General features: G+C 42.9%; 2 protein-coding genes across 2 annotated transcripts in view; one reads left to right on the top strand and one right to left on the bottom strand.

The window, feature by feature from the left end:
- Nucleotides 1-4,924: 4,924 nt before the first annotated feature.
- Nucleotides 4,925-7,144, top strand: LOC103138626 (jun dimerization protein 2-like). The gene is made up of 3 exons (XM_007552901.2): nt 4,925-5,294; nt 5,399-5,503; nt 6,129-7,144. The coding sequence occupies exons 1-3, from the start codon at nt 5,100-5,102 to the stop codon at nt 6,318-6,320; spliced, it is 492 nt and encodes a 163-aa protein (XP_007552963.1). The 5' UTR covers nt 4,925-5,099; the 3' UTR covers nt 6,321-7,144.
- Nucleotides 7,145-12,143: 4,999 nt separating this feature from the next.
- Nucleotides 12,144-14,288, bottom strand: part of LOC103138695 (dihydrolipoyllysine-residue succinyltransferase component of 2-oxoglutarate dehydrogenase complex, mitochondrial-like) — a 15,531-nt gene continuing 13,386 nt past the window's right edge. Inside the window, exons 13-18 of the mRNA XM_016671878.1 lie at nt 14,097-14,214; nt 13,889-14,019; nt 13,348-13,421; nt 13,146-13,229; nt 12,894-13,061; nt 12,144-12,516 (exon numbers count right to left, since the gene is read on the bottom strand). Coding sequence (XP_016527364.1) covers nt 12,382-12,516; nt 12,894-13,061; nt 13,146-13,229; nt 13,348-13,421; nt 13,889-14,019; nt 14,097-14,214 — 710 coding nt within the window. The 3' untranslated portion in view covers nt 12,144-12,381. The remainder of the gene's footprint in view (nt 12,517-12,893; nt 13,062-13,145; nt 13,230-13,347; nt 13,422-13,888; nt 14,020-14,096; nt 14,215-14,288) is intronic.

Here is a 14,288-nt window from a genome sequence, read left to right as displayed (position 1 = left end):
GTGTGTGTGTTGTGGAGGGTTTAAATGCCCCAGCTCCTGCCCGGACACATCCGTGAGATGGTTTCCGCATAAGTGGAACACTGCGGTGGATTAATGGGAAAGGGCTGGCGAGCCGACGAGCAGCGCGGGCACCGACGGTTGTGGTGGTGGTGGTGGTGGGGGGGCCTCGGAGGCTGGACGCGGGCGCACGGAGTTTATTTTAAGTAGAAATGCCTTCCAGCGCGTCTCCGGAGAGGTAGGATTGCCGGGCTCCGCTCCAGCTCGCTGAATAGACGGCAGACGCATTGCAGGCGAGCGAGCCAACTATGCAACAGCTCAGTGGTTCTAATACTACTGCTGGGAGAGCAGCTATTCACTGCTCGGGGTATCACATTATCAGTATTAGCCCCTCATAAGCCTTTCCACATGGTTTATGAAAACAGTGCTCGACATGAACACCCAAAAAGGTGTAACCCTGAAAGAAAAATGTCTTGTTTTTTTTGTTTTTTTCTCATAGATATGACTTCCAGAGTTCTTGAATGTCATTTTGGGACAGCAGCCAGTTTTTTTTCTTTTTTTTTCTATTTAGAAAAAAAGCACCCCTTGTCAGAAAATATTGACCCAAAAACCCTGATCTTTTGCTCCTGGTTTCGAAGACACTGAACCTTGTTTGATCACTCCAGCAGCGCCTGCACCTTGCAAGTGTGTGCTTGACACGCTGCAGATGAGGAAACATCCGAGGACAAAGTATGAAAAAAACGCCGAAGTGACAAGCGGCCGTTGCGCAATGCCCGGTGGTTGCTTCAGCAGGCTGGATTAAATCAAATTGTCTGAATGTGCTTTTCAGGGATTGCTCACAGCTTGCCTTAGATTTGTCACAGAAGCCATCTCTACATGGCGTAAAGAGCTTTTGTCTGCATTTTGTATATTTTGATTAATTTAATCCCCGTCTGAGCCAAGCTCATACTCGCTCCCGTGCGGTCTAATCTTGACTTACAACATGGGGGGAACAAAAGGTAAAAAAAACAAAAAAAAAACCAAATGCTAACATTATAATAAGTCAACCAGGACCACCCAGATGCACGGAGAAGATGTGTGTTTGAACGGGATGAAGCAAGCCAAGCAGGCCTCCAGACAATGATCTCACAGCAGGGGGAAAAAAAAAAAAAAAAGAAAAAGATTTTTAGGCTTAGCTCTGCAGAAGTGCTTCATGCGTGTATTTCAGCATCATCAACAAAGACAGCAGATTAAACGTAAACAAACAGAATAGCTCTTCACAACAGTCCCGTCTATCTGGAAAGAAATGAAAGCTGAAATGAAATATGTTTTGATCGCAACTTCCACTCTCGATCGCAGTTAACTTTTAATTCACGGTCTGCGTCTGGCCGCCACGCTCCAGCGAAAATAGAACAAAGGGCCGCAGACGCATTGATACCGTATATTTGGACTTTTTAAGTGTCCTGTCCTCGAGGAGAGTCTCTGCCAAACTTGCCCCCCCCACACACACACACCCCGGAGGATTGCGAAACGCTGTAACTTAGCACGAGCGCAAAGGCCCCGGCTGAGTGCAGACGATAATGATGATCGCCAAGACCTTGGCCTGGAGATTGAGAGAGCGCGCCTTGGCTGCAGATTCTCTTCTCCCTGCTCTTATTCCTGTAAATTCTGTGCTTTTGCGAATTTACAGGAATAAAAACTCTTAAAGTTGTAATGCTTTCTTTTATAAAGTAGAAGCTTATAAGAGCAGAGCGGCCTTGGAAAATCTGCGCCCTTTCCCAGGGTTTTCACACAGTTTGGAAAAACAAGCAAGGGAATATAGTTTGACACTTTATTCCCTAATTCCATTATCTAAATTTCCATCCATCACCTGGTTTTCGTGTGATGCAAGAGCTGCCCCAGATTTATAACTTTTGCATTTATACTTTGACCACTGGATAAAGTACAAACTTTTAACTTAATTTAAAAATGTACCAGAACCCTTACAGCGCCGCTCCCCGCCTGTGCTGAACCTCTAAATCGAATAAGGATATCGGGCCCCTGGCCATGCCTCTGGCTGCAGGTGAGAGCCTGAATTCCTCGGCCCCACTAATTGCATTCAGGAAACGGACACGTTTAGTAAAGCTGAAGACGGATAAATTATGCGAGCAGACAAAACCGGTGAACTGCACCACCTGCCCCCCCTCTGGCATATCCTCTCTTCACACACACCTGCCTCCTGCTAAGTCAGATCACACAGATATTTCTCTTGGGCTGAACGCCAGAGAATGAATGGAGTCGGCTTCCATTCCTCCGTGCGTAATAGTTGGCATTTCCGCTCCCGGCTCCTGCACCCAAACTCCCTGGTTTAGTTTTGTAGGTGACGGCCCGGAACGGTGCGGCAGTAGCTCGTTCTGCTCCGCCGCTGAAGCGCAGTTGCGTCATCCAGACACTGACCGCTAATCGTTAGCTGCAAGCTGCTGCTCGGAGGGTAGGGAAAAAAAAAAAAAAAAAACACACACGCACAGAAATACCCTCCTTTTCAAAAATATAGAATTCACTTTGACTCATCCTTTAGTGTTGTAATTACGCCCTGCAAGGCACGCATCAGCAAACTCCCCCACCTTGTGTCAGACAGACGGGGCTTCTGCAGAGTTTCATGTCCCAAGGCTCGGATTCGCTGTCGAGTTTGCGAGGGGGATTTTCACACTCTTGAGACGAAGGTTAAAAGCAGCGACGTTTCTGCTCAGCTCTGGAGGAAGACTTTCCAAGAATAGAACGATATGAACTGTTCTGGAAACGCTTTGCAGCTTGAAACTGTTCTTTGTTTGTTTTTGGCTGCTGGCAAACCTGCCTCCAGGTTGCTTTGTTTTGTCTGATTTGACTCCACGCAGACAAGTAGTGCTGTTCATGTTTACATGCTGAATAAATGCGGTGGCTTTTAAAACATTTCTATAACTTCTCACCAGGACGTCTGAGGTTTATTCTGGCTGTGAGCTAAATTTGCATTGTCATTTTTCTAAACTCAGTTTTATAGTGACTGTGCTCTCACACATGTTGTGACATCATCTTTGTTTAACATAAATAAATAATAACCTCTCAGAGCAAGAAAGTTCATTAAAATATATCTTCTATTACACTTCTTTATGTAAAATTGATATCGGCAAATTAAAAGTATTACAAAAACCTCTTAACGGAAGTCTTCCACAAAAATTCAGATTTTTACGTCTGTACCTATCGATCAGAAACGAGCACAAACACGCCTAAACCCTCAGTGATCATTTGAGATCTCGGTTTGGTCTGCAGCCGACGCAGTGGATCTCTCCCGATCTGTACCCCTTGTTCTTTGACATCCTGTCTGCAAAATGAGAAATCCTTGAACACGCCGCCTAATCTCTCCTGGGACTGTCACAGGGTGGGGAGCAAGGATTTTCTTTTTCCTCTCTCTTTATGTCTTATTCCTCTTCTCTGTAGTAAAATCAAACGCTGGCTGCCAAGTAGTGCAACTTTGAATAAATGTACAGTGGAAGAGACGGAGGAGGGAAGGGCTGCGAGGACTTGGGTAATAAAAATGAATCATGAGCCACTGGCTCCATTTTCTAGAGTAACAGAAATGTCATGAAGGACAATTAAGAGATATTTAATATATACTATTACATGTAGAGACGAAGCCAATCACGGGGAATTTCAAAGTTATCTAAGGTTTGTTTACGATGTATTTACCTTTTGTGCAACCTTCTGTGACCTCTACACCAGAGCCTGAAATCCTTCCACTATTGATTCACTTGTTTGGTCTCCATCATGCATTACAATCCCAACTGTGAAACCAGACTTAGTGCATGAGCAGGGTGGAGCTCATCAGAGCCGAGTTACATAACCCTGAGTTTTTATGACCTCCTTTACTGCCTTTGTAATAGACTTGAGTTTTTAAACTATACTGGTTTGAGGGGGGGAGGGGGGCAAAGAGGACCAAAGAAAAATAGTCTAACTTTCAATCCAGTCATTGAGGCAGTCGGATAGTAAACCCACCAGCAGAGTCAGCTGTTTTCACAGCGCCTCACAATACGCGTCTTTGTTGGTTCCATATGAGAGGGGCTTTGTTCGGTCGGAGGCGAATCTGTGGAGGTTTCAGCTGCAGCTGAAAGCTCAGGAAGCGAATGTGAATAAAGCTATTAATCTCAAACTTCCAGCGCTATCATGTGCCCCCCTTTTGACGCTCGGCGTAGCCCCAGGGTTTGCTCGCTAGTCTCCGTCTGTTGTCAACTCGAGCTTCGGGTTGATCGGGCTTCAGGTGCGAAGGTGTTTTTGTGGAAAAATGATTTGCTCCTGCCCGTTTTCTTTCCCCTCTCCTCCTTCTCCTTCCCAGATTGCAGGGCTGGGCAGGGTAGAGTCTGTTCTCATCTGGTTTTTATTTAACCATCAGAGGTTTTCCAACTCAACTCGACCTCAAAGCAATTAGAGCGACGTCTTAATTCCCCGGCCTCTTCCTTTTTTATTCCTGCCCCACCGTGTCCCTAATTCCTCCCTGATTGCCTTAAAGATGGCTGTGGTCAGACCCTGTAGAACTGCCCTAAATTATTGGAAGAAGGGCGGTGATTGAATGCACCAGCTTTCCTTTGATCTGCTGTGATTCCCTCCTAAAAAAAAAAAAAAATGGACACAGACGTCCAAAAGCAATAAAGTGATTGGAGCCATCGCCACTTTGTTTATGCGATCAGAGCGAAGGCTGCCCAGGCTTCCCTTTGCATGCGAAACTACATCAATGAGTCTGTAACTGCTGACGGTGATGAGTTTTTTTTTTTTTTTTTTTTTTTTCTCTTTTACCAGCAGCTGACTAAAAAGATAACAGCTTTGAAAGCTGTCGACTTTCGATTGCATTCTTGGAACTGGCAACCTATATTTAAAACTTCTGATGACAAAGACAGATTTTTTTTTTCTTTTCAGAAGATGCATTTGATCATTTTCAACAGCGTTCCTCTTTCTTTTTCTGTACATTTAGTCTGTCGCACCTCTTAACTGGCAGTTTTACAACCGTCTAAATACTGGATTGCTGCAGCTCGACTGTGAACGTCCCCGCTAATCCTTCCCCGTTCCCTTTTTCTTTTCTCTCGAAAACCACAGCGACGGCTTTGGCCGGGTTGGACATGATGCCGGGACAGATACCTGACCCTTCGCTGGCGGCAGGCTCCCTGCCCAGCCTCGGCCCGCTGGCGGGCATCTCGGCCACCACCCTCACCGACCAGCTGAAGCTGGCAGACTTTCACCAGCTGGGCACCATGCTGTCGCCGCTGCATTTCCTGGGGAGGCTGGGGAAGAGGCCGCTGGCCATCAAGACAGAGGTGAGGAAATGTGTGACACAAACAGGACGGATGGGCGAAGCGGCGTTCAGGTCAGCATATATATAACACACAGGGAGTGACTGTCCCCACATGATTGTTTGCAGATGGACGAAGACGAAGAAAGAAGGAAACGAAGACGAGAGAAAAACAAAGTAGCGGCAGCGAGGTGCCGAAACAAAAAGAAGGAACGCACCGACTTCCTCCAAAGGGTGGGTTCATGACTCAGCCATATGTACCAAGTAGCAGCAGAGAAGTTGGGGTCAAGAATAAACTGACTTTGTTTCACTAAGTTTCAGAAACAGCTTAATGCATTAAAATGACCATTACGGCGTCTGGTTAAGTTTTATTTAACTGGTTTAATTTCAAGATTCGCATACAAACGTTCATTCCATGAATACAAACTCATGGGACAATTAGGTAACAAAACTCCATGAGTAAAGAGAGTAGGAAGAGAAAATATATCTTCTATAGTCTGTTTCTACTCATATTACAAAAACAGGCAACCATCCTTTTGGGAGTTGCCAAAAAAAAAAAAGTCTACACCATCTTTTTCAAAAAAGTAACAAAATAAATTTGTGTGATTTTATACTACTTGTCACCATTTTTAAAGATGGAATTGGCAGTGAAATTTTTTTCTGGCTATGCACTACATTGAAAAGGATAAATTACTTGCAAAATTAGAATTAGGAAGCCATTAAAAACATAAAATAAATATACATATATATATTTTTTTACCAAAGTCAGTACTTTTTCACTCTGTAAGAAACATCAGTGTGTTAAAGTTTACTACTTTCACCGCCTCTATGCGTCTAATGGTTCCACGTCTCTCTTCAGGAATCGGAGCGCCTGGAAACGGTGAACTCGGAGCTGAAGGCCCAGATCGAGGAGCTCCGTCTGGAGAGGCAGCAGCTGATGGTGATGCTCAACCTCCACAGGCCCACCTGCATAGTGCGGACCGACAGCGTGAAAACACCCGAGAGCGAGGCCAACCCGCTGCTGGAGCAGCTGTCCGCCGAAACCAAGTGAGGCCCCGGGAGAAGAGCGGACTCAAAAGTCCTGCAAGCTGAACTTTGACTGCCGAGACAGACGTCTGAACAAAAACAAAAACAAAAAAACATACCTGACAAAATGATTCTGAATGAGCACTTGAGCTCCAGGCTGGAGACTTTTGCCCAAAGATCTGAGGTTGTGGGGCTTCCTCAGTACTGCTACGAGGAGCTGGCTCTGTCCATTGGGGAGACTGGAAACACCCACTGTGCCTGTCATGTTGTTACTTCATCCATCTTTTCCTTAAAGGGACCAATGGCAGTAGACGATCCGGCTGGAGAACGCCCAGAGGATTGACACTAACAGCAACATGGTGCTCTGTTACCAAAGCCCTGCGTAGATTGACTTAGGAGTTCTGCAGTCTTCCTACGTATTCTAGTCATATTACACAGGTGTAGAGCTTTTAGGTTACAGCACCCAGTACAAAAAACACACCAGTGGGAGAACAGTTTTTTTTTTTATTTTTATTTTGTATTTTATACCCTGCCTCGACGACGGCAGGTACCGGTTGATCCGATTCGTGGTGGCGCTGGCGTCATGAGAAGCACATATTCACAAATTGTTTACACACTTATTTTTTAGACTTGTGTTTTCATCATTGTACTTGTTTTATACGGCTTTGTATACATGAAACATACAAAAATGCTTTGTTAATCACTTGATGTGATTTTTGTCTTTTTTCTCCCCCCGTCTTTCCTAATCTGTCAAACAGCTGCAAGAAGAAGCAGCTGAGTGTCTGCATCTGTATCTATGTACGAACCTGCATATCCTGAATAGATTAAAGTTTATTTTCTAACGAAGAGGAAGTACATGCCATTGTTTTGTTTTTTTTGTTTTTTTTATACTTCTGATAAGCAACCGTTTCGAGTTTTCCGCAGAGATCTGCCATCATGACACCATCACTATCAAATATCAAACGTTGGGTAATCACGTCTTTTTCTTCCATGCAGGCGTATTGCCAGAATCGGGTCTTTACTTTGATTTTGCACAACTCCGAGAGGGACGCTTTCATTTCCTTCTCTTTTGATTGCTTCGTTTTTATTCCTGGATCAGCAGAGAAAATGTGAAATGTGCAGACACGGCAGATGTTTGACTGACTAGGATCACCTATCACTCTACTACTTGCTGCCAGTCACTGATTGCCTCCACCAAGATACTTTGAGTAAATTCTCTTAGCTGAAAGCTTATACAGAGTGGCTGGTGTCCAGAATTTCCGACTGAGCTTTTAGGGAAAACAGATACAATTCAGCTGCAGAAATCATTACATGAGCTCAAGAAACCCTCTGAAGGTCTGTCAGCTTGCTGCTTCATCCACAAATCCAAATGAAAGCCACAGTATGAAAAGGAAAGTTATCGCAGCTGACTTGCATGGGGCCAATCTAATAGTTTAATCTGCATTAATATGATCATAGGTTTTTGCAGTGAATCTATACTGCTATCAGACAATGCAGCCTCTGTTGCATCTTTCATTCCTGCCTAAACATGTGGTGTCATGGCTTGCCGCCCAGCCAGCATGCACGAGTCGCTGCCCCGAAGTACGAAGAGAGACGCATTTCAGGTGTCGCGTGCAGAGTAAAAAAAACCCCGCACAAACAGATGAGGGATGGGGCCACTGAAAAGCAGAAACGCTACACTGGAAGGGAAAGGTAGTCTGCTTTCAAAACAATTTGCATCTCGGTTCCCAAAACACGGTCCCAACGCAAAAACTCCCTGCAGCTCGGATCACACCGAAGCAAATTATTTGCATTTAATAAACAAAACGCAGACAGACTGAATAGCAGATCAAACTACTGCACATATTTAATATGTCTCAACTGCAGCCACTTATCAGCAGTTCAGCGTTTAAACAGCTGGAGGCAGAAGGCTGTGTAGCCATCTGGTGGTTCTGCTTTTAATGTGGTACTGTTAGTCTGATGGCAGCAGTTTAAAAAAAAACAAAACTGTATGAAGAAAGTGTGACGGGTTTTTGTTAGTTTTTGGATCCATGTTTCTGTAGCAGATGTGAAACAGGTCCTGGATATAGACAACAGAGAGAGACGGCACAATGACCTTTTGCAGCTCCATCATCTGACAAATCACACTGACTCTTCAGATTTCAATTTTTAATCTAAGTTATGGCATTTGAGTCAGGTTGTTCAATCTGTATGTTGTCCAAACACTCCTGAAGTCTAGTTAAAAGGATCCTTCATAACTACTTTTGGTAATGGAACCATTACCAATGGTATTGGAATCCCATCACATATCCTGTTACAGGAGATGAGGGGACTTTTTTAATTTTTATTTTATGTGGATGTAGAGATTTTAGAAAGTGTCTCTCTCCAGTGGTCATTTCACAATAAGCAGGCCAGTTAACGAGACAGTCATATTTCTTGGACTGTGGGAGGAAGCGAGTATCCGGAGAGAACCCACGCATGCGCGGGGAGAACACGCAAACTGACGGTCAAGATGAGCATTATGACGGGCAACATCGCCCTCTAGTGGACACTGTTGGGAACTTCACACAGGAAACAACTGTACAAAAGATTGATTTTGAAACAGATGACTTTTAAATGTCTTTTTTCTTATTTGACTTTTGAACTATTTCATAAGGACAGGTTGTTTTTTCTGAAATTTGTATTTTTTTTTTTAACATTTAAATGAAAAAGGTTGAGCAGGTATTGTTTTATGTTCTCCAAAAACAGTTTTGGAGGAATTTTATTTGGTCACTAAGGATTTCGTCAAAAGAGACATTGCCTCCAGCACGTTTCGGGGGGTTGCCTCTCCTGGTTTTCTCTTCCAGAGGGATTTCCCTGACACAAAATCCCTGCTTGCGTCAGAAATCTTAGAGGAACCAAAGTTCCTTGAACATCTCATCTTGAGCCTCCAAGCTTACTCTTGCAAACCCGAAGATGAAATTCTCTGTTTTCTAGTTGAGAACCATTTCAGTTTTCGTACAACAAACAGTTTGGTAATATGAAGCGTTTTTCAATGTTGTCTTGATCTGGGCATTTTGGACTAATTAATAAGCATTTTAAGTTTGTTTTGCACCCCCATGTAATTGTGTTTTAGATCTATTTTGTATGCCACTGACTTCCTTATCCTTGCGTTCTTAGTTATTGTTCCCTTTTCTTGTGGTTTTTCTCTCTTTTTCCTTCCAGATGTGACAAATCAGACAAAGAGCTAACTCTGTGTAGAGTATTCCCTGTAGGCCGGTCAACATTTGTTGAAGGCATATTTCTGCTCCAGCTTCGAGTCTGTTGCAGACCTTTAACAGGTTTTCCTCCAGGACTGTTGCGGACACGTGAACCTCCGACACCAACCAGGCTGCGTGGCCCCTCACGGTCAGCGCCATCGGTCCTGGGTCCGCCGCTTCGTTCTCCGAATCCGAAACAATCTTCAGGTACGACAACTGAACAGGAGCGCGAAGAAAAACGGAGCAAGGGGTCCACATCAAAAGAGGCGAGCGAGGCGAAGAATGGGGCCAGATGCTGCTGAATGAACGCTCTGAATGAAGCAGTTTGTAAAGGAAAGAGCAGGCTCATGAATAGGGATGCTCAGCATTACTTATGCAGGCGCTGCAGAGCCGAGATAGAAGGGTGTGTGCTTGGTGAATTGTCTCAAGGTGTGATATCCAATTGGTTTCTGTCAGGTGGCTCAAGTGGCAACAAGGAGACAATGACATGAATGTACCTGTTCTGTGTGTCACGTGTGAAGAATGTGTGCCGTGTGTAAACGGCTTTATTTGTTAAAATTGTTCAACAGTTCAGTACTTTACTAACACTGCGGCCATGAATGTACTAATTTGGAGCTCCAAATGATTTTTTTTTTTTACTTTTTTTTTCCCCTAGGATGGAGAGATTTTTTTTTTTAAATAATATTTAAAAGCAAATAACTCTGAATTTATGTTAGATTTTAGAATTCATCATGTAATCCACAGAGTACAAAATTATACAGACAATGACCAAAACCTGCCCATGCAGTTTAGGCATGAAGACATTTTTCTTCATCCTTGTCCCTAAGATCATTTAACATATTCTAAATATTTAATTTTTGTTTTTAATCCATGTGTTAATTTGATGATGTTTTCATTTTTATGGCCCGACTCTGAAGCACTTTCTGGGTCCAACTTGACAACAAATTCAATTTCAAACTGGATTTGAATTAAAAAACAAAAGAGACTAAGATTAAACTTAGCTTCTGGAAACTCTGCTGAATTCATCGATGATTTTGGCTGGATAGTTGACCAGATTCCTTAGAATTAGAGGAATTTATTTAGCGACCGATAGCTTTTTGAAAATAGTTTGCAACTTAAAAAAAAAAAAAGACATTTCTGAAACTTAAAGGTACCAGTTGTGATTTGTTTTTTAGATTGCTGTTCTGTTGGATCACCCAGTTTGTATTTTTTTTTTATTTTATGGTCCTCATAGGTCTCACTACATCCACACACAGATTAGCAGGTCGTTTTCCATTTTATTGTTGTCAGCTTCCAAGAATATGTAGAGTATTTTCTCCCCAGTGAATTCAAAAATGATTTTTTAGTAGTATGCTTTAATGCAAAACATGAAAAAAAGTGTTTAAAACTTTAAAAAAAAGAAAATAAAATACACTTTCTTAGACATTTGGGAACAGCCATTTAGTAAAAAAACAAAACAAAAAAAAAAACAAAAGACATTTATATTACACTGATCATACAGAGTTCTTATAAAATGGAATTGAAATAATTAGCCTGTTTAGAAGAGAAGCAAAACAGAATAATTTAGGTAAATTATCTCTCTGATGTGGCTTAATGAAAACAAACACCTAGCTGCCAATTTCTGATGGGCCATCTTTCATCTGAATGGACACAAAGACTTGAAACCCACGTCTTATTGAGCAGTCTGATTGTAAATTCACAGATTTGGCCAAATTTCCAAGACAAACATAAAAAACCTGCCAACAAAACCTCTCAGATATCTATGCACCCCCGGCACACGCTGCCAATTAGCATGATTTCATAAGCGCTAATGGAATCTTGAGCCGTCATAAAAGTAAATAATTAAATTAAAGGGGCTCTTGTGTCATTGTTTGCTGTATTTGGACCCATTAGAACCTCCAGTATTCTCATGGTAATTGAATGTTTCTGTGGGGGTAGAAAGCGAGGGGGGGGGGTGTGGTAATGAATTCTGTGTTTTCCCTCCAAACGGAGTTGTTCAGACATTTGTGTAGGTTCTGGCAGAGAAACAAAGACGTACATTAGGAGCTATTGTCACCCCCTTCTCGCGATTATTAAAGTAAACATGAAACCCTGAAGAGGCATCATACCCAGCTGCACACACTTGAGCTTGTGTTTGTAAAGTGGGAGAAAAGGCCAAGCAACCCTCAAGACTTTGTCAGAGATGATCCCATTATTCGAAGCATCTCAAGAGTCGGGGGAGGTGAGGTGTGGGGTGGGGGGAGCGGCGTGCGGCTCGATGGGGCTTTGAAGATCCACCGTTTTGGCACACGGCTCATCCGCCTGATCAGAACTGGAGGAGCGGGAAGGATTTGGCACGAGATAAAATGTTTCAGCAAAGATTGACAAATGAGGCGCTTGCTAACCGAAGCGCGTGTTTTTATTTTTGCCGCCATAATTGCTTCCAAGTCTTTATAAAAAATTAAAAAAAAGATTACCAGAATAAAAATTTGCAGCCAAAAGTATGCAAATTTATATTTGCAGACAGATGTACATTTTTATGACTTTTTTTTTGTAATAAAAATAAAACTAGTAAAGATTTCTCCAAATCCATTAAAATAAATGGTTGCTATGGAGACACAAGTTGCAACTTTTGCAGGAGTTTTTTTTAATTTTTACTATGAGCTCCGGACATTTTTTTCTATTACTATTATCTCCCTTACCGTCCGCCAGCTTGTATGTTATGGCAGGATAAATGTGAGACATTCTCCAGCCTCATTTGTCAAAATTGTAGGACTTTTAATATTAACATAGAAGCAGCTGTGCGGGCTGATGTGGGTGTTTCTTGGTTTTGATGGGTTCGTCTGGTGCAGTCGAGTATTTTGAAAGAGTAACAAGGCATTTGCAGCTTCACATGTCCAGCAGCAGCAGCCGAGGATCTTCTACCACCGCTTTGATCTTGCGTAAGAAAGTGACAGCTTCTCTGCCGTCGATGAGCCGATGGTCGTACGTCAGCGCCACGTGCATCATGGGTCGGACCTCGACCTGCCGGAACAGATCACGTTTCTACTGTCTTCATACAATTACATTCCACCTCGGAGGTTTTACCCTTCCGTCACTTTCGCGCATCAATCGTGATCAACAAAACGCAACTCCATGAAAATATCAAAGCGCATCGACTTGAAGGCGAAGACGAATATTCATGCAATTACTCTAGAAATCACTTGTCACTTTGACATTAAAATGTTTTTTTTATTTTTGTAATTTTTTTTTTGTTTAAAAAGTGTTTAAATTTACAAAAAGCTACAAAAAGGATAAAACATCCAAGGGGTGAATATTTTTTATAAGCACTGAGAAACGAGAAGTCCGGCAGATATTACTTGTTACGTATTACGACTTTTCCCCCCTGAACGTTGACTCACCTGTCCATTGATGGCCACAGGTGTGTCGAAGACGCCGTGCATGCCGAGAATGGCCGACTGCGGGGGGTTGATGATGGGTGTGCCGAACAAGGAGCCAAACACGCCGCCGTTGCTGATGGTGAACGTTCCTCCATCCATATCTTCCACCGCAAGCTCGTTTTTACGAGCCTGAGGAGGAAAAAGACAAAAACTTCTCAGAGCTCTGTAGTAGGGAAAAAACTCAAAGCAATGCTTACAGTTTAAGGCGCCTACCTTTTCTCCCAGAGCATTTATGGTTTTCTCGATCTCAGCGTAGTTCATGGACTCCACGTTTCGTAGCACAGGCACTACAAGTCCCTACGAGGTAAAAAGCACGAAGCGGTAAGAACCACAACAGATTTAGATGAAGTGAAAGTTATCCAGGATTTAGCAGTCACAGTAATCACGATAAACTTTTAAATACTAGAAGCCAAACCTTTGGAGTTGCCACAGCGATGCTGATGTCCACATAGTCCCTGTAGATGATCTCTTTGGTTGCTTCATCTATAACTGCAGGCAAACAACATATTTGGTATACAAATGAACAAGTTTGACCGGAACACCGATGCTTGGACCGACAGCACGCTGAAAAAGATTCAAATCCCTTGAACTATCCCACATTTTGTCATGTTACAACCACAAACTTCAGCTTATGTTCTGGGAACTGTATGTGACAGACCAACACAAAACAGTGCACGATTGTGAAGTATGTGTTTTGTTTTGTTTTGTTTTTCCAGTGTGATATACATTTGCATTTAGTTCAACTTATTCCAATGGTCTTCAAAAACAAAGACCGGTGCAAGCAACTAAATTTAGAGATCACTAAACACACGACGCCTGCAGCGAAACATGGTGGTGGAAACATCATGCTACGGCGATGCTTAAAAAAGCTATTAAGTTTGAGATTTTAATACCAAAAAAACATGGAAAAGTTTTAAGGGAATGAATACCTCTCTAAGACAATGCCATTAACTCACCAGCGTTGACGGCGGGTTGATCCATCAGAGCATGTGAAGCCGCCTTAGCAAAAGCAGACATAAAACCCAGTTTGACGTTGTGCTTCGTAAGGAACGCCTCCTTGTAGAGTTTCCTCATTTCCTTGATGTTGCTAGAAGAAACGGTGGGTGTCACCGCAGATCACGTTCGATGGGACTGGACTTGTCTCGAGCAGTTTCTTTGACTCACCTCATGTCTATTTCGTTGAAGGTGGTCAGCATGGCGCAGGTGTTCTGAGCTTCCTTCAGTCTCTCAGCAATCCTCAGCCTCATTCGGCTCATCCTCACCTGGAGACACGAAGCAAGTCAGCGAGCGGTGAGCTGCAAGTCCTCTAAATATTACAATAAGTTTGGCTTTTGTGGAAAAAAAAAAAAAAAAAGA

Source organism: Poecilia formosa, unplaced genomic scaffold (assembly GCF_000485575.1).
Source record: "Poecilia formosa unplaced genomic scaffold, Poecilia_formosa-5.1.2 Scaffold53, whole genome shotgun sequence".
Classification (NCBI taxonomy): Eukaryota; Metazoa; Chordata; class Actinopteri; order Cyprinodontiformes; family Poeciliidae; genus Poecilia; species Poecilia formosa.
The sequence above is the reverse complement of the archived record's forward strand: the minus strand, read 5'-3'. Positions and strand labels throughout refer to the sequence as shown.

Coding starts and splice junctions, on each gene's coding strand:
- LOC103138626 (XM_007552901.2), top strand. CDS start 5,100: ATGATGCCGGGACAGATACCTGACCCTTCGCTGGCGGCAGGCTCCCTG. Junction 5,295..5,398: donor CGCTGGCCATCAAGACAGAG/GTGAGGAAATGT, acceptor GATTGTTTGCAG/ATGGACGAAGACGAAGAAAG. Junction 5,504..6,128: donor GCACCGACTTCCTCCAAAGG/GTGGGTTCATGA, acceptor GTCTCTCTTCAG/GAATCGGAGCGCCTGGAAAC.